A 21,444-nucleotide genomic window follows, 5' to 3' on the forward strand; every position below is an offset into this window, starting at 1 on the left:
CACACACACAACCCCCCACCCCCCCCCCAAAAAAAAAAAACCTTAAGAGACAAATTGTAAAATGTAAACTGAAAGAATACAATCTTTTCTTGCTTTGAGAGAGGAAGAGATTGATTACCAAGAGGCCAAAATTAAAGCCAACTATGACAGTGTTGGCTATGGAAATGGCAGCGAGCTCAACATCACCAAGGTGGCCTGCAAAGGCTTGGGTGATAATGTTCATGGAGTAGGCTGCAACGCGGCTGATGATGGAGGGTCCCACTATGATCCATAGCTTCTGTGTTTCAATCCAAAGTCTCGTAGTAAAGTCCTTTTTTAGTACCAGATCTTTGATGACCACTTCTTCTTTTGATTCATCCTCTGGTCTTGATTCTGTTAACAAAGGTTGATGGACCTCGTCCCCGTTCCTATGGATACTATCCATTAGAGAGAATCTTGGGTTTGTCGAACTCTAAGCACAGGAAGAGATTATAGTAGAATTTAATTTATTGAACAGTATTCCTTCCAGACCCTTTAATGAGAGAGAGACATTTAGTGGGTGGCAGTGGTGGACACACATACGGTACCTGATAGAAAGAAACGTGGATGGCTAGCATTGAGACTCCACAGGACTAAGGGATTGGCTCCATTGTAGTCGTTACAAACAAGAAAGATGGTCAATTCTTGGCTTGGCCAACTGTTCACGTGGATGTGTTGAAAAATTAGGTGGGAAAAGTTTGATGAATTTGTGTAAAAAATGATGTTGTTTCGTCTCTCTGTCTGAATTTGTACGTATTCCTTTCAGACCAAGATCAATTAATATGCTAGAGGCACTGATTTTATCTATAATTCATAATTGATGGTGCTTTGTATAATTATTTCTATACACAATCCAAAAACTATAGTATAATTATATTGAATTTTCAAACTCTACAAATTTCTTAATTAAAAAAATGTTGATGACAATAAATGACCATTTATGATTTTATGACAATGTATTAAACTATGCATTAACAATATATTGAATATAAATATGATTTCTGATTTGTACAATATTCAAACACCAAAATATATATATTTTTTTTGTTGAATATAAGAACCACAAACCGCAATAGGTGGCATTTATTTTTGTGGCTTGAGATGAAAGCCAAATTAATTAGCAGTCACATGTCTAGTACTTCATCCAACTATACATACGTACATACGCAAAGAAAAATTAATTTTTTTATTTTTTGATGAATAAATGTAATTGTAAATACATAACATAACTAGTCTGAATCAACATATTCCCGGTAATTTACTTGTAAATAGGTCATTAATGTTCATCATGATCAATGATTAATTGATGCCCACTGATTTTTGAGTTCAACCCAAGGGATGTATCCTGTGTTCATATATGAGGGTTAAGGGTTTATACTCTGGTGCATTACATGTATGAAATGTGATATTAACATAAATCCATGCACCCAATTCTCTCAATGCGTATTAATTCATATGGTACATATGTTAGGTTTGGAGCTATTGATTTTATGTTTAATTTATAATAATTGATGCAATGTACAATTCAAAATTTCTTGTAATTTCTGTAAATTAATTCAATTTTGGTACCCACCAAACACTGTAAAACCCCAACACGTGCACCAATGGTCGTAGGTTTCTATAGTACACTACATCAACTTTATGAGAAGGGTTCATATTAGCAGTCACCCATTCCTTTAAATGCCCGGAAAGAAAAGTCGGTGACAATGGGAATGGAGAACTGTTCACTTTGAAGGAAGTCGTGCCAAAGGGTAGAAGAAAAGTTGAGCAAAGTGCTAGGTCTAGGCTGTAAAGCTAGGTTATGTTGGGTAAGGTAACGATCCCTACATGCAAAAGAAGATAACAAGCAAGGACGATCAAAGCTCTATCCTTTCCCCTCTCGTCCATGGACATAATTGGTACGTTCACTTCTCTAAACAAAGGGACAAAAAAGCACGTACGAGAAAATAATTCATGGCACTTTAAAAGCGAAACTGTTTTTTGTTTGCTTTCTAGCTTTCAGAAAGCAACCATAGCTGTGGGCTGAGTCGTAAACTCATCAATGGGGCTTTCTTCTTTTTTACTTTTGGATAAAATGCGCAAAGAGTCTTTAAGACGCGATCAAGAAATGAAAAACCAACCATGACAGGATGCGATAGCTAGCATTTCTGGCTCCCTAATTCACATTTGACAACTCAAATTGGGTTCCGACTCCTTGCTGCTGGAAGCTAGCGGCAGATTAATGAGGTGTAAAGTGATGGTAGAGAAATTAAATTCTTTTAATCAACAAAGCTTATACATATTTAATTATTTACAGCCATTCATGAAAGAGACATTGTTGTATTCGGTAAGAAATGCTTGTGACTTTGGCCTTTAGCTAGCAAATTACTAGATAATTTTATCATAGGTTTTGGAAGTTTGTTGTATGTAGTTTATACCTACTAGGTGGGAAAGTACAATAGAAGCTATAATTTTATTGGTGATTAGGTGGGGATGGGGCAGTGCATAAGAAGAAAGACCACGATTGAAAAGATAAACATCAACTCATTCCTGGGACCTGCGAACACAAAATCTGATATCCTTTCATTGGGCTTAAATGGCTATTCCAAATTTCAGGCAGGGTTACTACCTTGGGTCCCCAACCCAGCCCAAGAATTTTGGCCGAAGTACGAACTCTTTCTGGTATTCAATCTTTCAGTGCATCACAAAATAATCCATTATTATCATTCCGGGTTTCCTGTTGCAGCAACTGTATGTAACTGTTTTTACAGGCTTTACAAGTACTGTAGAACCAGGAAATTAGCAAACAAGGAATTAATGAAAATAGAAAACTAAGCACCTGAGCTTAGCTTGAATGGTTTAGTGAGGTGGAAGTTCGAATAAATATCTCAAGTTCAAAGTTCCAACGACACTCTTGCACCGACTAGAATATCCCTTTTTAGTTTCAACTATGGAACCAATCCATGGAAACTTGGAAGATGTAGATATGAGCCGGGCATATGGTGCATTTCACTCATTTTCAATTGGTCAACAGTACCCTCTTTCACGTTCTGGGTGCTAAATTTTGGAGCAATAAAAAACAGATTGAAACAGGTCCAGACATATCCCTGTAGCTATGTTATGTCTACCTTGTAGCTATGCCTTTCCTTCATTTTCACAAAACAGGTCCAGACAGAACCTTGATTCACTCACAGCTTGAAGAATCAGCATCATAATACAACACACGTAAGCACACTCAAACTGATGTTATAAGTAGGAAGCTGTGTCATTTGATATATGCATTTGAGCCTTTTGTGCCTGTAAATGAGATTTTAGACACACGAAACTTAATAACTCTATATAGAAAAGAAAAACAACCAAGAGTATTCAAAATTTCACAACATACCTCTATTTCCCATTTGCATTTCATTGTGATGATAGTTAGTGTCAATGTCTGGACCACAGTTCCACAGATCATACCAGCCCAGATACCCTGGTTAAACAAATTGAAATGCTTTAGTTCTAAACACTAGATATTCAATGTCCTGTAGATTAATAGGACAAATATAGTCATGTTTCATGTTCTAGTTCAACAGTAATGTCCATTTTTTATAATTTTCATAAGAGAACTTTTTTGCCAAATACTTCTCACATTTTATGATTACTTACTGTGATACCAAATTGAAGCAGTCCCAAGAAGATACCAAGAGGCACTCCAACTATATAGTAGCTACCTATGTTGACAAATGCCACTACAGCTTGCCAACCAGATCCAACTGCCACGCCTGAAAAGACTTAGTACAATGATAAAATAATACGACAAACTTTTGTTCGTGATTTCAAATAGCAATTTGCTATTGAGCTTTTGACCTGAAAGAACTGGCTGAATACAGTTGAGAAGAACGGTGAATGCCAGTAAGGTTGAGAACTTATTAACCATTGTAATAACAGGAGAACTTGAGGTGAAGATCATTGCAAGTTTCTCATGAAAGCCCATAATAATTGACCAAAAGAAAAATCCAACTGCTAGAGATGTAATCACAGACACTATAGTCGCAAATTTGACACCTTTTGCATTGCCTGCACCAAGCTCATTTGCTACACGCACACTATATTAACAAAACCTACATGTTAGAAAGAGTAAACAGGGATGTATGAAAGAGTAAATAGGGGTGAGAGATGAAAAACAATCAAGCCAATAAATAATTCAAAATCAGTTGTATCACGATCCAAATGCTCCACAGAAATACATCTTTGTTTTATATGTAGACTAGAATCCATTCTATTTCTGATCAAAAGAGTCTTTACACTAACACCAAAAATTGGAAAAAAGTCTTAAAACTGATTCTGTGGGAATCCGATGCATTTGGTACATCCAATGCCAGATGTATGGATAGGTGATGGTTCAATATTTTATAACATATGAATGTGCGATTGTGATTCATCATTTTGCTGGAGACGCTACAATGAATAAGATCATCATCAAAACCAAAATTACAGAGTAAAATGCTTCAGACCATAAAAAAGGAAATCACAAGTATTCATCAATAAGAACAATTCAGTTTTAAAGGAGAGATAAATGTTCTATTAAAATTTAAGTTAAAAGTCAATAGGAGTTGTTTGTTATGATGAGCCACCATTTCTGCATAGGCACTCTTTTCAGCTCTAAATCAATTGCACATTGCGTTGCACATTAACGATGAACAACTTAAAGATTTTGTAGTTAATCAGCTGTAGATTGAGATTCAACTTAAATCTTCCTCTTCTCCTTCCAATTTTTTGAAACTCCTATTTGAATTGACTAGCACTTGTACTGTGAGATAGGGAGAGGGACTTACAACCAGAAACATACCCAGTTGCAGCCAAAAATCCCAGCGGAATCATGGATTCCCAGCCAAAGATTGATATGCTGCCAAATGGGAAATTGAAAATTTATCAACAAGATGCAGCAAAAGATGAAAACAACAAGCAAGCAGTAGAATCTTTTGGAAAAAAAAAAAGGCAACCCAAGGAAGTGGAACCGACCAAATTGAAAGAGCATCAATTGCAATTTCCGTATTGTGCAAATATCCAGACACTATAATTAATATTCTGTAATAGAAATTCTCCAACCTGAAACATCAAAATAACACAAACCCAGATTATTTCGCATTATAACCAATTCAATTATCAATAAATCAGGACAGATAAAAGACCAATCACGTACAAAAGCATGACACCAGAGGCCAGAGAGAGTTTGAAGAAATCCCAAAGCCCAACGAAAGCCTGTGAAGAAAAACCATTCCAAGAAAGTGGACATCCACCGCAAACAGCATAAAGAAATAGTCCCAAAACTGACAACCACCAGGAGATATCAAGAGTGATAGCAGTCCCAACAATCCCAACTCTCAACTTGTAAACAAAAGCCCAGCTCACTAACACATGAACTGCAAGAGCAATCGCAGAAACCCAAGCAATCACAGCAGTCTTCAGTTGGCTCTGTAAGAATCTCTGCAATGTGAACTGAAACAGGAAGCTTAAGTGAAATGGTATTAGCCAAACTGCAACTAAACCTGTTTGGTCTGCCACGTTGGTTGGTTGTCCAATTAGCTTTAAGATTGGAGCAGCATAAATGAATAAGGGAAGTAAAAGAATGGAAGAAATGAAGAGAACAATCCATGAACGTTGCATGTATATACCCAACATTTGGTGTTGTTTTGCTCCATAAGCTTGTCCACATAGTGTCTCTAATGCACTGGCCATTCCTAACTATATAAGAAAATTACAAGCTTATAAAGTTGGGGGTTTTTTTTTTAAATCAAAATACAAGGAGATATTTTGAGACGAGAAAAATAAGGAAAATGCCTATAGGGTTGTTAGTTGTTACCAAGAAGCCAAAAGTGATGGCAATGATGACAGTGGTAGCAATTGAAATGGCAGCGAGATTGAGGTCACCAAGGTGGCCAGCGAAAGCTTGAGTTATGACAGTCATGGAAAACATGGCCAGACGGCTGAAGATGGAGGGACCTGCAACTAGCCATTGCTTCTTTGTCTCAACCCAAATTTTGCTTATAAGATTTGTCTCTTCGGGTTCCTGCTGTTGGCGGTGGAAGTGTCGACTTTGGTCTGTGGTTGAAAGAATCAAAGGTTCTTCTTGTTCTTGCTGTATCGTGCCCATGTCTTGGGCGTCTGGCAGTGAACCTCAGCCTCTGCCGCTATGCGACAAAGAGAGGCTTTGAGTAAGTAGCTCAGGGACGTTGCAAACAGGCCTCTTTCAATTTGTGGCCTTAACGGGCCTGGAATTATTGATCCTGGAAAATGGGCCAGTCTGCTTCCAACAACAAGTCACAGAGGGAAGACTGCAACGCCAAATCTGGACCTCCTAGGTTGGGCTTTTGAAGAGAATTTTATCTACAAGCCCATTACATATTAAATTAATATTACGAAAATGTTATTAAATATAAGTTCCTCTATTTGATAGTATTAAGATTAGGTTAATATTTAATGCATTGACAATGAATAGCTTCTATACACTATCAACTCACTAAAATATGACACTTCATTAATGAGGTAAGATAAAAAACTTAAAGGACTAAACATTAAATATTAAAAAGTTTATAATAATTAGTTAAACAAATTTTTTTTTTCACTTTTCTATCTCTCTCCTATATTCTTTTTCTATTCTCTATCTTTATCTCTCTCCTACTCCATCAACTTCTTCTCCTTTTCTTCTGTTATCTCTTCAACTCCATCATCTTCTTCTCCTCTTCTTCCATTAAAATTAAGTTTTGCAAAATTCTATAACTTCAAAACGCAATTTTTAGACTCTTTTCTTATTCTTTTTTACAGAGATTGTGAAAACATATATTAAAAAAATGAGAAAATAAGATTAAATATACAAATCTTAGAAGCAAAATTTTATTAAGTTAACAATTTTGCTTCTAATTAACAAGTTTAAATCAAAAATTGTTCTTTTCTTAGAAGCCATATCACACCTTCCTTTCTCATGGTGTTGTAAAGGGAAATTCACTTTCACTCAGGTAGTTAATTTTGAAACCCTTGTAAAATGGTTTGTAACATCACGTCAAAATATGACTGATTTTTATTTAAAATCTTGAAAACGTGTGGTTTTGTTAAAAATTAAAATATTTATATAAGATATCATATGAACAATGATTTTAGTTTAAATACCAAAAAACATGTGATTTTCTTTAAAATCTCATATTTAAACTTATTAACATTTTGGGTTTTAATAAAATGGTAAAATAACACCTCAAAAGAATTTTGGTTTTGATAAGAATTTGGAGTTTTATGAGTGCATTCTAAGGAAAAAAAAAAACCTAATGCTTGTGGAAAAAGAACAATTTTGGACTTAATGTCTTATTTATAAGCAAAATTGTTGACTAAATAAAATTATACTAATAAGATTTATTTATTTGAATCTTGTTTACTCAATCTCTAAAGAATAAAAAAAGAATTTAAAAATTACTCTTGAAGTTACAAAATTTTGCAAAACCTAATTTTAATGAAAGAAGAAGAGAAAAAGAAGATGATGTAGTTAGACAGAAATAGAAAAGAGGAGAACAAGAAAAAGAACAATTGAGAGAGATTGAAAAATGAAAATATTTTATTTTTCTAATTAATCGTTATAATTTTTTAATGTTTAATTTGAAATCCTTAAAAGTTTTTTTATTTTACCCATTAATGAGGTCATACATTTTGGTGAACTGATAGTGTATATAAATTATACCCTTTCAGTGCATCAAATAAAAATCCTTAAAATTAACCTTCAACTAAGCTTCTAAGTGTCAACAAAATTGCGTGGTCAAAATACAATTCCAAGTGGAAAAAAAAAAATGTTTGCAAAGAGCTTAGCTTTCTTTGCGTGAGAAAGTGATGGTTAAGCATGTGAAGTGCAGGTAGGCAAGCTTTAAAAAAGTCCCATATTTCTTTGTGACAGTAGTTTGATTCCTTTAAACATTATCAAGCAGAATATATATATATATATATATATATATCCAAATGCAAAATGCCTAGGGCTTTTCAAACAGTTCACTTTACAGGACTCATGATTCTCTTTAATACTGTGCAAAAATCCTCCAAGTTGGTGTTTTATTATGGTATGTTTGGTGTTAGTAAATGATGGGAGTTGTACACTTTGGACCACGCATGCGGACAAACTAACACCACGTTTGGGTGGCTTGATTTTCAATTAAGGAAATTAATATATTCCTGAAACAAACTTAATTTAATTTGATTATTATGATTATGATTAGATTCGGTTTACTTTAACTAATTGACTAGTCTGGCGACAGCAATGGCCAAGCCCTGCTTGTCGCCGGATGAACTGGGTGCTGTTTCTCCCATTGAGAAACCCAGAATAATTCGAGAAAGCCCCCATCCATGGCAAATGACCCTGAATTTTTATTACATATTGTGGTCTTCTGGTTATTTTTGCAATGGATTAGTGTTTGCCTTTAGTGAAAGGAACTATGTACAGGATTTAAAGCATTCCCTCCAAGCAGAAATAGGCACTTCATGCTCTGGCTCTCATGATAGCAATCATGAAAGATTATACCTAACCACAAAAATAAGAAAAACAACACTTGAGGGGGAAAAAACTGTGTCTAGCCAGCAGCCACCGCAAACTTTTATATATATATATATAACAAATTCGTTGAACCACGTGGGCTAACTAAGAGTCGAAGATATATATATTGAAAATCAATGGATTTTGTTAATTAATAACAGGCATTGATAAGTACTAGTAAGAGAAATATGCAAGCACGTTTTAATGCAAAGGGATTAGATTGAAAGAACCCAGAATAAAAATAAAAAACAATTTCAGAGTTGTTGATTATTTGGTTCCAATTTTAAAGTATTTAGTATTTAATTTCATATCGTCATGCATGGTTTATTCTATAGATATATACAGCAACCAATAATAATGGGTATGGAGCGCACCCTCATGGGAACTTACTCAAAATATTATGATTCTCAAATCTTAATTCGGCCTTGGAAGCGAAGGTCATCCAATTGTTAACGCAAGGGACAGCTAAAAAATATGCACAATGTGCATGTGATATGTTAAACTTAGAACACTTCCGAGCCCACAAGTGGTACAAATAGAGGCCCTCCGCAGCCGAAGTATTCATCCCTTGTAGCAATTGTAAGTACTGCATAGGGAGATAGGAAGCATCTCGTTTCCACCAAAATGGCCTATTATTACAGTTCTCCACCACCACCGTCACCATCTCCTCCTCCTCCTCCTCTTCCATGCAACCATGTCACGGCACCACCTCCACCAAAACACCACCACCACCATCACCACATGCCATCGCCACCACATCATCATCATGGCCACCATAAGACTCCACCCGCACCCCCGCCCCCGCCCCCGCCCCCGCCACCACCTTATCAAGTTTCTCCACCAACCCCGACAACCCTCCCAGTATCACCTCCAAAAGCAGCTCCAAATGCACCGCCACCATCACATTACCGTGCACCGCCAAAACCAACTCCAAGTACCCCTTCTAGTCCAGCTCCAGTGCCCTTGCCGCATCCTGCAACCCCAGGTACTCCTCCAAGTAAGGGATCACCTCCTAAACCCTCACATCCACCAAGCCCTGGTAAAGGTCCAACCCCACCACCAAAATTGCCACCATGTAAAGTGCCACCGCCAGCAGCTGCACCAGGCCCATACATTGGTAAAACACCTCCTACTCCCCACAAGGTAACACCACCGCACTCTGCACCGCCAGCTAAACCACCAAAATCTTCATCACCTCCATACTCGCCACCAACTCTTTACGTGCCACCACCAAAACCAACACCGGGAGGCTTATCTCCCGCACCATCACCAGCTCTTTATGAGACAACCCCACCTTTCAGTTCTTTGCCACCATCATCAAACGCAGCAGCACCACCAACACCAGGAGGCAACCACACAACTATTATCGTCGTGTGCGCTTCTCTCGGTGGTGCCTTTTTCCTCGCATTCCTTTTGGTTGGTCTCATTTGTCTAGCGAAAAAGAAAAAGAAGCCGGTGATGGTTCCTGCAGCAGCACCTTGCTCTGACGAAGAACATGAACAAGCCTGCGAGACAACCCCAACAAACCCATATGCAGAACAATCTGTGGCAGTACCAATTGGGGACGACGCTCATATTCACCAAGCTATAGGCACCGCCGCTGTTGGTTCACATGTTGGGGCCTCGGGTAGCCCTCATTGTGAACCAGGGCTCGATGGCTGTTCTTCTCATCACCGAGCTAACTATTAAATTAATTAGTTATTCAAGGTTTGTAATAATTGAATTGCTACTTGCATGTAGCCCTAGCTACTTAATTTGTCTTTGTGCCAGTTCATTGTCGTTTGTTGGCATTTGTAATAATAAGTTTCATGAATTTATTAATTTGATTAATTGTTTACAACGTGTTTGTTGACCTTCTGCTAGTGCTAACCATAGCAGTAAAGCTGGGGAGCACCTTGACAGGAGCCAAAATATATGACTTCCACAGTATATTACAGACTGTGACTTCCGTTTCATACTTGGGTTCTAAGTAAATTCAAAGTCATCAATAAATAAGGATTTCTTCCTTCGTCTCAATCAAGATTTCGGTTTAAGTACTCATGCATTGATCTTTAAAGTAACAGGTTTTGCATTTCAAACAAGACCAAACACATTCTTATTGTTACTTAGGCGACTAGAGTAAGACAACACTATAGCTCATTGAAGCATAAGTTGACGTTAAAATCAGGTGTGCGGACGTAATATTTTATTTATTAATATTAATAACAATAATACAAGAACAAACAATTTATTTTTGTTAAAGGAAGGCAAATCCTTGACTGCTCTCTTATTGCAAACGAAGTTATTGATTCCAAACGAAAAAACAAGTAGAGCGGGATCCTTTTTTAAGTCGATTTTGAAAAGACGTTCGATTGTGTCGACTGGGACTATTTTGATCTCATTATGCAACTGATGGGCTTCAGTAGCAGATGGCGGGATCCATCAGTGTATCTCCACAACCTCAATCTCAGTGTTCATTAATGGGTCACCCACAACACAATTTCACATGCAGATATGCCTTAGACAAAGGTGTCCCCTCTCTCCTCTACTTTTGAACATTATTGTTGAGTCCTTTAGTGTTCTATGCAAAAATGCAAATGTTCGCAATATCTTCAATGCCTTAGGTTTACATGGCAGTGATATCTCTATCTCTCACATCCAATTTGCAGACGACACATTTGTCTTCTGCCAACCCTATCTTGAGCAACTTCAAAATATTACCAGAATCCTTAAAGGGTTTCAAGCCATCTTTGGACTAAAAATCAACATCTCCAAAAGCAATCTCATTGGTATCAATCTAGACCACCACATGGCCTCTTAATGGGCCTCGACTATTGGCTGCAAGTCAGGCATCCTTCCTATTAATTACCTCGAACTTCCTCTTGGCATTAGAAATAATTTTGTTGCACTCTGGCAACCAATTATTGAAAAATTCCATACGTGGCTGACTAGTTGGAAGGGCAGATAGCTTTCGATTGGTGGTAGATTAACTCTTATCAAATCGATTATTGAAAGCCTTCCACTTTATTACCTTTCCATCCTTAAAATTCCTGTGGGTTAAAAACAAGCTTGAAAAAATTCAAAAGAGACTTCCTATGGTCAGGAGGTGTTGCTAAAAAGAAATTTCACCATGCTAATTGGTCCTTGGTTACTAGACCTAAAGAATGCGGAGGGCTCGACATCATTGACTTGGGTCTAAAAAATCAAACCCTTCTTAGCAAGTGGATTTGGCGTTATGCCAATGAGCCACATTGCATGTGGCGACAAGTAGTGGCCTCCAAAAATAAGCTTGACCAGCAAGCTCTCTTTCCTTTCAGTCGAATGTCCAAGCCCTCTATCATTTGGAGAAATATATGTCGTCCTATGAATTCTAGTGATCCGCTTCATGGCATGATTGTCTCTAATCTCATATTTTCTCTTGGCCAAGGTAACTCAATCTTTTTTTGGTCTGATATTTGGATCGATACTCAGCCCTTTTTCCTTCAATTTTCGAGAATTTTTGCATTGTCTACCAACAAAACAAGGGTTGTTGCTGACTTCGGGCATTGGCAAGGCAACAAATGGAGGTGGAATATCAATCTTAGAAGGCCTCCTTTTGATTGGGAAACAAACCAGTGGGTAGCCTTCCTACAAAAATTAACAAAAGCCAACCACACCCCACTGATCAGGATAAAGCTATATGGAAAAAAACCTCGAGTGGGCTTTACTCTCCTTCCTCCTTTATTAAAACTCACCAATTTGTTCTTTGGCTCTCAAGTAATGTTTGGTAACTTTTATGGTCAGGACTCGCCCCTCCAAAAGTTGAGGTTCTTTGTTGGCAAATTCTCAATGGAAAGTGGCAACCAAATTTGAACTACACAAAAGAGAACTTCTCAATATTGACTCTGCCAACTGCACTCTCTGTGGTAATGTTTTGAAACCCCTCAACACTTATTTTTTAATTGCAATTATGCTTGGAGAGTGTGAATGTACAATTGCAACTGTTGAGGCATTGACTGGGTCCCTCCGGGTAATGCTACTAGCGTTTTCTTGGCATGGATTAATGTTGCCCCTCCTCTCACTAGTGACATATGGAAGATGTTGTTTTATGCTACGATTTGGTTTCTCTGGTTGTGTAGAAATAAAATTCTCTTCCAAGACAAGATTCTTGATGTTTGCCAACTCCAAGATATCATCCATGTTAGACTTACTCACTAGTGCAAAGGAAAATGGTCCTTGGATCACTTGCAGATCAACCTCATGCTTTCGGACCCTTGTTGAGTAATCAGTGGTAAGGTTAACAAAAAAGAAAGGCACAATAGAGGTTGGTCAAGACCACCCCAAGGATTTATGAAACTGAATGTTGATGGATCAACATTGGGGAAGCTTGGACTTGCAGGTATAGGAGGCGCCTTAAGAGATCACTAAGGTTTCATTAAAGGTACCTTCTCTCATCCAATTGGGATTGAGGATTCCAACTACGCAGAATTGGTTGCCATTAAAAGGGGAATCAACTTCTTTCTTTCCACTCCAGGGTCTAGCAGCCACTCTTTCATTATAGAAAGTGATTCTCGAAATGCCATCAATTAGGTGAGTAACCACAGTTCAGCTCCTTGGCGTATGAAGAGTTTATTTGACAACATTGAAGTTCTCAAACGTGATGTCAAAGCTATTTTATTCAAGCACATTTTTAGAGAAGACAACAACTTGGCTAATAGTCTAACCAAAGCAGCTGTTATGCGATTGGGTAAATTCTCTGCAGTTTTTTAATACTTTGCTTGCCACTAGTTTGATGATAATTATCTATGATTGTTTCCCGTTCATTCCTACCTTTTCCTTTTTTTAGTATGGATGATGGATATTCATTTTGAGGTATTTTTGCATGTTCAGGTGGGCATGCATATTTTTTGGGAGTAATTTTAAAAATAAACCTTAAAGATAAGATGTTTTCAAAAATAACACTCTTTATAATTTTAATTATTTTTAATCAAATTGGATAAAATTACTCTTAATGAAATTACACGTTATAATATTATATACCATGTATAAAAATATGTTACACGTCATAGTTAGGTTGTTACGCGTCATGTACAAAAACATGTGACATGCCATAATTAGGTTGTTACACTCCATGTTGAAAAAAAATACTATTGTGATACGTCATGTACAAAAACATATTACACGTCATTGTTAAAAAAAGTTGTTACACGTTATGTTGAAAAAAAAAATATCATTGTTACATGCCATGTTAAAAAAATATTATTGTTACATACCATATTCAAAAATATTTTTATTATACTTTAATGTCTAAAATGTTATTGTTACTTGTAAACCAAAACTTCAAATCCTCTCAACTCTCTTCATTTCTTTTTGGTTTTTTTTTTTACAATTTGGCACCGATTAAAGTGTTTTTAACATATTTTCATAAATCAAAATACAAATTTTCTATCAAAATACAAATCTTCTATCAAAACATAAATTTTCTTGTCTAAAACACCTATTTCGACTAAAAATAAAAAAAAAAATTTCTTTGAAAATCTAGGTTTATAAATTTCAAATTCTTGAATTTATTGGTGTCTAAGTCCTGAATTAATCCAATTAAAAGTGTTTTTTCAATCATCTGTGACCATTTCTACCATTTTAATGTTATTTAAAATACCTAAAAATCAAAATTTTCAAATAACCACTTATCTAAGCACATCAAAATCATCACTTGGTATCTTAAAAGCATAGGAAAAAAAATCTGAAAGTGCGGGAAAGAGAAATCGAGAAGCAGACGAATGTCGAAAAGATAAATCGATAAAATTAGATAGAGTGAGATGGTGAAAGAGAGAAATCGAAAGCATAAATTGAGAGAAATTGTGATGAATTGTTTAATTTATTTAAAATAATTTCAAGAATATTTTTATCAAATTATGACTAAATATAATTAAAAATAGTTAAATTTATTTTGATAGTTACTATTAAAATACTTTTATCAAGAAAGATTATTCTTCGTAATTTTCTGTATTTTATGTCCCTTTGCCTTTTTCACGTATTTTGTGGCTGAACCGTGTTGCCAATTAGGACCCAAGGGACTACTTGTTTTTTCATGACTGAATGTTGTGACCCATTTGGTCTCTTTGTAACAGGGGATTCACAGCTGAAGGGATTCTCTCTACCCTCTCAGCTTTTTTCTGGCAACCCCCTTGCCAGCTCTTTCAATGAAATGTTCATGCCCTTCAAAAAAAAAAAAAAACACTTTAACATATAGGATCAATTATATGTATACTTTGTTACGGTATCTTAAATTCTTAAAGTTGAATAAGTTGGGGTTGTGTCTTAATTTGAATTTTTTTTTGAGTTTCCAACCACCCTAAGGATATAATCTATTAACAACAAAGTCTCCTGTTGCAGTTTCTAATCAAAGAGCTCTAGATGTCAAGGTGGTGCTGGTAATGGCTGATCTCGGGTAGAACTTATCTGTGTAGGTTGGTTGTGTGTGAGCTAGCTTGTATATTAGCGCTGTGGAACATTTGTGTTGGGATGATTGCTGGCTCTATGTTAGGTTTTGGGACATGGGTGTGCTCCGGCTAAAAAGCAAAGTCAATTTTGTGCTGTAAGGGTGGTTTGTGTTGTTGCTGAAACAGGCTGTGTAAGAGTGGGAAACAGAGCCTTGCGATGCTCTATTTTCCAGGTCTTACAAGCTGTTGTAATTTCTGGGTGCTAAGTCTGGCTGCTGGATAAAGGAGGACTGGGATCTGCGTTGAATTTGCTAGGTGCTGTATGCATCACTATGTTGGTTGTTGGGCTGCAAATGGGGCGGGTCATTGCAGGACAGACTGTGTAAGAGCTTGAAACACTGTCCTATAATGCTCTGTTTCCAGGTCCCTACTTTCTGGAATCTCTTGTAATAACATGAAGTAATAATTGCGATGCTTGGGATGAGTCGGGATGTAAATTCATGTCTGTTGAAATGAGTCTGTAATAAGTTTTTTGTGCATGGGAGGCTGCATCATTAGCCACTGGGAGTAATGTACAAAGGTCCCTGCTGCAGCAGCATTGGCCGATGGCTCTTTAGTCAAGCCGCCATCTCAAAAAGTACTATGAATGGAATCTAATTGTTCTACACAATTAGACCCCACTCATCTTTATCAGTTATCACTTGAACTCATTAAAATATATATTACTAGCAAGGGACATGGATTTATATTCATTTTTTAACTTTGGGTCATTGTTACTGTGTAAATTGTCATCAGAGTTATGGGTAGTTGCAACTTAATTTATAATAAGGCATAGGTTTAGGAAAATAGACATAAATTATACAGAAAAAAATTCTTGCATGTAACATTTATTTATTCTTCATCATCACAAATGAAACATCAATTTGTAATTTTGTATCACTGCAGCCAACTGTAAGTTGCAATAGCCTAAACAAAAGGTCGTCACTCCGTTGCATGACATGGAAATTTCCTGGCTTTGCTCTTGCTCAATCTTAACCTCATTAACCCCGCCATGTTTCGACCTTGAACCATTTTCCAAACAATTTACATGAAGTAAAAACAACAACAAACAATCAAATAAAGCCCAATCCCATCAAACTTTTATGCAAATCAAGACAACAATAAATATATTTTTATGGAAAACCAAGGAGTTTGAAGTTTTAAATAGGTTCAACCTTTTGAGGAGGTATATGTTTGTTTGCTAGCCAGTCCTGAAATGGCCTTCAGCATGAGAGCCCGCCGGCCTATCACAATCGGGTGGTTCAGCATGCGAACCAACAGCAGCAGCTCCAACCTCAGCAGCTTCGTGAACTCGAATATCGTCGTCTATGGTGACAGTTACGGTCTGATCCCCGCATGGACCAGTGGTGATGGTCTCTTCGACATGTCGATGTTCCTCAACGCAAGGGGGAGGAATCGGCCTCTTCTTCTTCTTAGCCAAGCAGAAGAGACCAACTGCTAGGAATGCGAGGAAGAAGGCGCCGCCTAGTGAGACGAATACAGCTATAATAACCGTGTGGTCAGGTGGACCCGGAGGTGGTTGTGGTCCTAGTGTTGGAGGCCCATAATGCGGTGGAAGTGCCATTGGAGATTCAATTGGGGGGCTTACGCAACATGGCGGTGGTGTTGGAGGTGGAAGAGGTGGTATAGTATGGTTACAATTGGGTGGGGGTGGGGGTGGGGGTGGTGGTGGTGGTGGCGGCAGCATGGTATGGTTGCATTGAGGTGGAGGCGGTGGTGGTGGTGGAGGTGGAGGTGGCGTCATGGTATGGTTGCATTTAGGAGGCGGCGGTGGTGGTGGTGGTGGTGGTGGTGGTGGGGAGTAATATAGGTAGCCAGTCATTGTATAAGGAAAACTAAAGAAGAGTTAAATGCACTAAGCTTGGATAAAATGGCTATAAGGGTGTGCAGTATTTATACTAGTAGGATTGTCTGGAATTGAGTTGAGTATTCAAAGTCTTAATATTAACATTTAACTTCTTAATTATGCTGACATATTCATATTTCGCTCTCCCCACCTTCGAAGCATCATCCATTAACAAGGAGTTAATCCAACGCAGATTACACATCACTTTGAAAGTAAGCAAACGCGTGTTCAAATCTCAAATTTACGGTCTTGTCACTTATGAATGATGAGAAGAAACGCTTTGTTGCTGCTTATATCGGTTTGATGACATTATTAATGCCAACTTTCCAATTATATATCATTCTATTGCCCGACAATCTATAGTGTAATATATATATATATATGAGCACAACTATTTTCTTATTGATTTGTGTTCATTGACAAAATCTTATATGAGCTTCACTTCACATTTCTTGGCCTGTGTTGTTGGAAGACCTTAGTTTTTTAGGAATTATGGAAATTAAATTAATGAAAGCAGCTCGTAAACAACAAAATTTAAGTTTAAGATATAGTAGATTTTGGATAAATATTTTAGATTTGAGTTATAATAATTCCTTTTGTATAAAAAAACAAAAGCAAAATAACTTATATATATATATATATATATGTATTGGCCGTCATCATTAAATTAAGTACTATCATATCATCAATAATCATAGAATTTAAACATTTAACTCAATAATAGTTATATGTATTTATATTAAAAAAGTTAAGTTGATTTTTTTGTCAAGAAAAATGTGATAATTGAATGTATTGAAATATTCACAATGTATAAGAAAAAAAGGGAATCTAGATAACTTGCATGGGTTTTCAACTTAATGTTGAAAAATGGGTTTATTAAAATTAAAGCTTAATTAATCTGACAAGTTACAAACTTTAGTGTCATTAAATAGACTAATTTACCACACAATTAGCATCATGCTCATGAACAACAGAACAAACTCAACCCATTTTATGAATCTATTTGATAAACTGTCCTTGTTTCAAGCTCTTAAATTCTTTATATATATATATAAAGACTGTTTCAATAAACATTTAGAATTCCATTGATTAGGGCAGAACAGTTAATTAGTCATTAAGGACAAAATGTATTGCTGGACAAGTATTAAATTACATTTTTAATAATACTAGTGTTTAAGTACTACCCTGTGGTGCAATCCATGGATAGTTTTGGTTGGTGCAAAAGGGCAGTCAACTGTAAATATACAAACACACGTGATTCAAATTATAGCAAATTCTCAATTGCATATGTATATATATATATATATATATATATCAGAAAAATTTCTTGTTGAATAAATCTAACATCTTTTTCATCCTCTCAAAAACTATGTCAATTTGCATTATACTAACTTTTTTCCTAAGGTTATTTGCCATTTCTTATATGTTAAAAGCAACTGTTTCTCCTAAGGTCTGACATGTAAGTTTACCCAATGGCCACAGTTCTCCTTATAAAAAAGCATAGGTTTCAACTGTAATTCCCCCCCACCTCCAGTTGTCAGTACAGAATTTTTTGCATCGCAAGTACTTACTAATAAGGGAAAAAAAAAAACAAGATAGTCTCTAATTAACTGTAATCTGAAACAGGGACAAGATCGATATTTGCTTCCACGACAAGTAGGTTTTAGCTAGATATGACCTTCCCCAAACTCCGATCCAGTGCTTCTTACCTTGACAGGGGACGACGTTGTCATTATACCATGTTTCACTTATTCTCACATTGTGATTTGACCCGGTTCAGTATTTCAGGATATATCGAGCAAAATAAGAAGCACTAAGAATCAACTCATCCAGCTCTGATTGTAACTAGCTAATGGTCCAAGCCCTATTGGTATGGCGTGCGATTAAGCATTAATTCTTTTCGGTTGCTTATTAAGTTAATGGTTTAAGAGATCAGTGGCAAGTTTGTTGATAAGTTGTGAGGACTGAGGCATCGATAATGCTAAAGTGAAGATGGTCATCCTCCTAGTACCGAGATGGTGTCTAACATAGGCAAAGGAAGCATTTTCCTGAATCAAGTGCTGTATCATTCCAAAGTCCCGCAGTGCCAGTTGGAGGCAGAATTAGTATTGAATCTATTTAGTTACCTCAGGATAATTTAACGGATCATTTTCTTTTGTCAATTTCTCAACTAGCTTCATGATATCTTTGGCTAGCATAAAAAACCAAGCACCAGCTAGATTCCGCACCAAATATTAAAAAAAAAAGGTAACTTGGGGGAGAGTGATCAAGACCTTTGTATATATATATATATATATATATATGATTCATATGAAGTTAGAGCATGACTTGTAAGGTTTCGTGTATAAGAAACCAATTGAAAACGTCGAAGAAAGTAACTTGAATCCCAATCTTTGTCTATTTTAGTTATCATTAAAACATGCCCATATCTGCTTTCACAAGTTAACCCATCTGAATTTTTTATTACCTTACATAAGTCTAACAAAGTAGATATTTCATTACTTGCATAACTAGGGAAATATATCTGTCCCTTGATCAGATTGCATTTGCTCATGCAACTTGGTTAGCATAAAACAATTGCCATTATCGTCAGAATAAGGTATTTGCCCGAAATTTCCACCATAAAGAAAAATTTAAAAGAATCCGGAGAGGGTTCCGTGGATGAACAATGGTGATGGCAAACTTCCTTATGGCCTAAGTATGCATACCATCTGTCAACTATCTCAGAAATTTGGACCTCGTCCGGAACTTCACAGCAATATGAACTTTCAGGCCCATGGACGATGGACAAACCTCGTCCTGATGTTTATGTAAATAGAGGAATGGGCTTGGATCAATAAATGTACGTTGAATAATAACAGTATATAATGGCATTTTGTGGTAATTGATAATATATAAAAAGCATTAAATATAAATTCATAATTAATTTAAGATTTGGAAACTAACAGATCTTATCTCAATGATAAATAAGAGAGTTTGAAATATTGAGATTTTTAGTTCAAATCCAACAAGTGCGGGCTTGGTCTAACTCTGTATCAAATTTTTATAATTATACATGTAACTTTTGTCAAAATTAAAAATTAAAATTTCAAAGAATATTAATTTTCTCTACATTCTAATTTTCATAACCTCTTATAATGATTAACTAAGCACTTGCATTTATTTTATACACATTGCCATTTCCATGCGTCATCAAAACAACGTTTTACGATAGAGAAGGTGAAAGGATACTGGTTTCATTAAGGTATTAATCTCTATAACTTTACGACCGAAAGGAGAAGGTACAAGCCTAGCAGGCTTAAAGCGGGGAAACATCGACATGACGAGTGTTGAAGAACTGGAACCTGTTCATATTTTCAGATTTTGAGCATGTGGGAAGTGAGAAGTGGGAAGTGGGTGGTGGACTTCAACACACTACTCTTTTTAAACTTTACTGGTCTCATGGTACCTGGAATCTGATTTGAAGGGGAAAAGGGAAATGATATTAGTATGTTGAGTGACTTGCTACTCTCTAGTGGGTATAAGATTGTGAAGAAATTTGTCTTTATTGAATGTAGCTAGTCAGATTTTGAACGATGAGAAAATAATGGGTTTGCAGAGCAAAGTACATATTGGTGCAAACTACAGTCAGGAAAAAGAGTTGACGAGCACCCTTTGGGCATGAATCAGTCCAAATCTATTCGTACATGAACCATGATGAATCTTATCCTGATGAAGGCCAAGAAAACACGTTTCTTAAGCTTTACTACCATTAACCTCTCATCAAATCCATCAGCTTTCCATAGAAATAAGCGTATCATCTTAGTCAAAGTTAATTAACTTTGAGTATGAAAAAAGTTTCCTATAAAATAAATTCAAACAAAATTTGTAAAACCTCTTTTTGGATTTTGAGCCATTTAACACAATCTAAAATTCAATAATTGAGATCAAAATCTTCTTCTATTAGCCTGTTTCATGCTGTAGCTGATGCTTTTCTTATGAATCCGCTGTCAATGCTATGGTGTTGATGTGTTAGTGATATAGTGTTAAGGTGTGGATTGATGATATATATTTCCTGTGGCTGCTGTGCACAAGTGGAAATTATGGTATCTCTGAGTTGCAAGATCAGTGTATTGATCATCATATCAGTTTCAGGATATATTCTGTTCTGCTCTTGCTGTGTACAAGTGGGAATCTAGTATTCAATATAGCAGTATGCGTAGGCGTTGGGCAATCAGCATATTGCTTTATTTTGTTCAGCTTTATGAGGTGATAAGACAGCAGGTTGCCTTGCCACTCTTTTATTTTCCTCTATGGAATCTGGGTTACCAAGCCACATGCATGGTTAATCAATTCTGTAAGTTCCCCTATTACACAATTATTGTATCAATTTATAATTTATGATGAGTTCAATTTATTTTCATCTTTATGAAAAAGTTCATTGATCCTCCTCGTCCTCGACTTCTGGGGCATTTTGATGTTGTGGCTTACAAACATTCAAATGTCGATGGTCTTGTTCCGAGACAAATCTATTTGTCGATTTGCACTTGGCTCTTTTCACTCATTGATACATAAAATTGACCTGTCCTTTTGTCACACACTTGAACACAAAC

General features: G+C 36.4%; 4 protein-coding genes across 6 annotated transcripts in view; 1 reads left to right on the forward strand and 3 right to left on the reverse strand.

Moving 5' to 3' along the window:
- The window catches only part of LOC18591752 (protein DETOXIFICATION 27), a 3,606-nt gene extending 3,105 nt beyond the window's left edge, over window positions 1-501 (reverse strand). Inside the window, exon 1 of the mRNA XM_007018065.2 lies at window positions 119-501. Coding sequence (XP_007018127.2) covers window positions 119-424 — 306 coding nt within the window. The 5' untranslated portion in view covers window positions 425-501. The remainder of the gene's footprint in view (window positions 1-118) is intronic.
- On the reverse strand, window positions 2,696-6,173 carry LOC18591753 (protein DETOXIFICATION 27). 3 transcript variants are annotated; one of them, XM_018125283.1, is made up of 8 exons: window positions 5,843-6,173; window positions 5,183-5,466; window positions 5,002-5,088; window positions 4,829-4,885; window positions 3,847-4,085; window positions 3,646-3,761; window positions 3,383-3,469; window positions 2,696-3,294 (listed from the first exon to the last, which is right to left on the reverse strand). In XM_018125283.1, the coding sequence occupies exons 1-8, from the start codon at window positions 6,131-6,133 to the stop codon at window positions 3,244-3,246; spliced, it is 1,212 nt and encodes a 403-aa protein (XP_017980772.1). In that variant the 5' UTR covers window positions 6,134-6,173; the 3' UTR covers window positions 2,696-3,243. The 3 variants fall into 3 exon arrangements, with proteins under 3 accessions (XP_017980772.1, XP_017980771.1, XP_007018129.2); XM_018125282.1 differs by having other exon boundaries at window positions 5,183-5,478; XM_007018067.2 differs by having other exon boundaries at window positions 5,183-5,724.
- Window positions 9,170-10,234, forward strand: LOC18591754 (leucine-rich repeat extensin-like protein 3). Its single transcript, XM_007018068.2, has one exon. The coding sequence runs from the start codon at window positions 9,170-9,172 to the stop codon at window positions 10,232-10,234; it is 1,065 nt and encodes a 354-aa protein (XP_007018130.2).
- Window positions 15,826-16,828, reverse strand: LOC18591756 (formin-like protein 3). Its single transcript, XM_018125472.1, has 2 exons — window positions 16,161-16,828; window positions 15,826-16,007 (listed from the first exon to the last, which is right to left on the reverse strand). The coding sequence occupies exon 1, from the start codon at window positions 16,826-16,828 to the stop codon at window positions 16,187-16,189; it is 642 nt and encodes a 213-aa protein (XP_017980961.1). The 3' UTR covers window positions 15,826-16,007; window positions 16,161-16,186.

The sequence above is a fragment of the Theobroma cacao genome, chromosome 8, assembly GCF_000208745.1.
Source record: "Theobroma cacao cultivar B97-61/B2 chromosome 8, Criollo_cocoa_genome_V2, whole genome shotgun sequence".
NCBI classification, from domain to species: domain Eukaryota; kingdom Viridiplantae; phylum Streptophyta; class Magnoliopsida; order Malvales; family Malvaceae; genus Theobroma; species Theobroma cacao.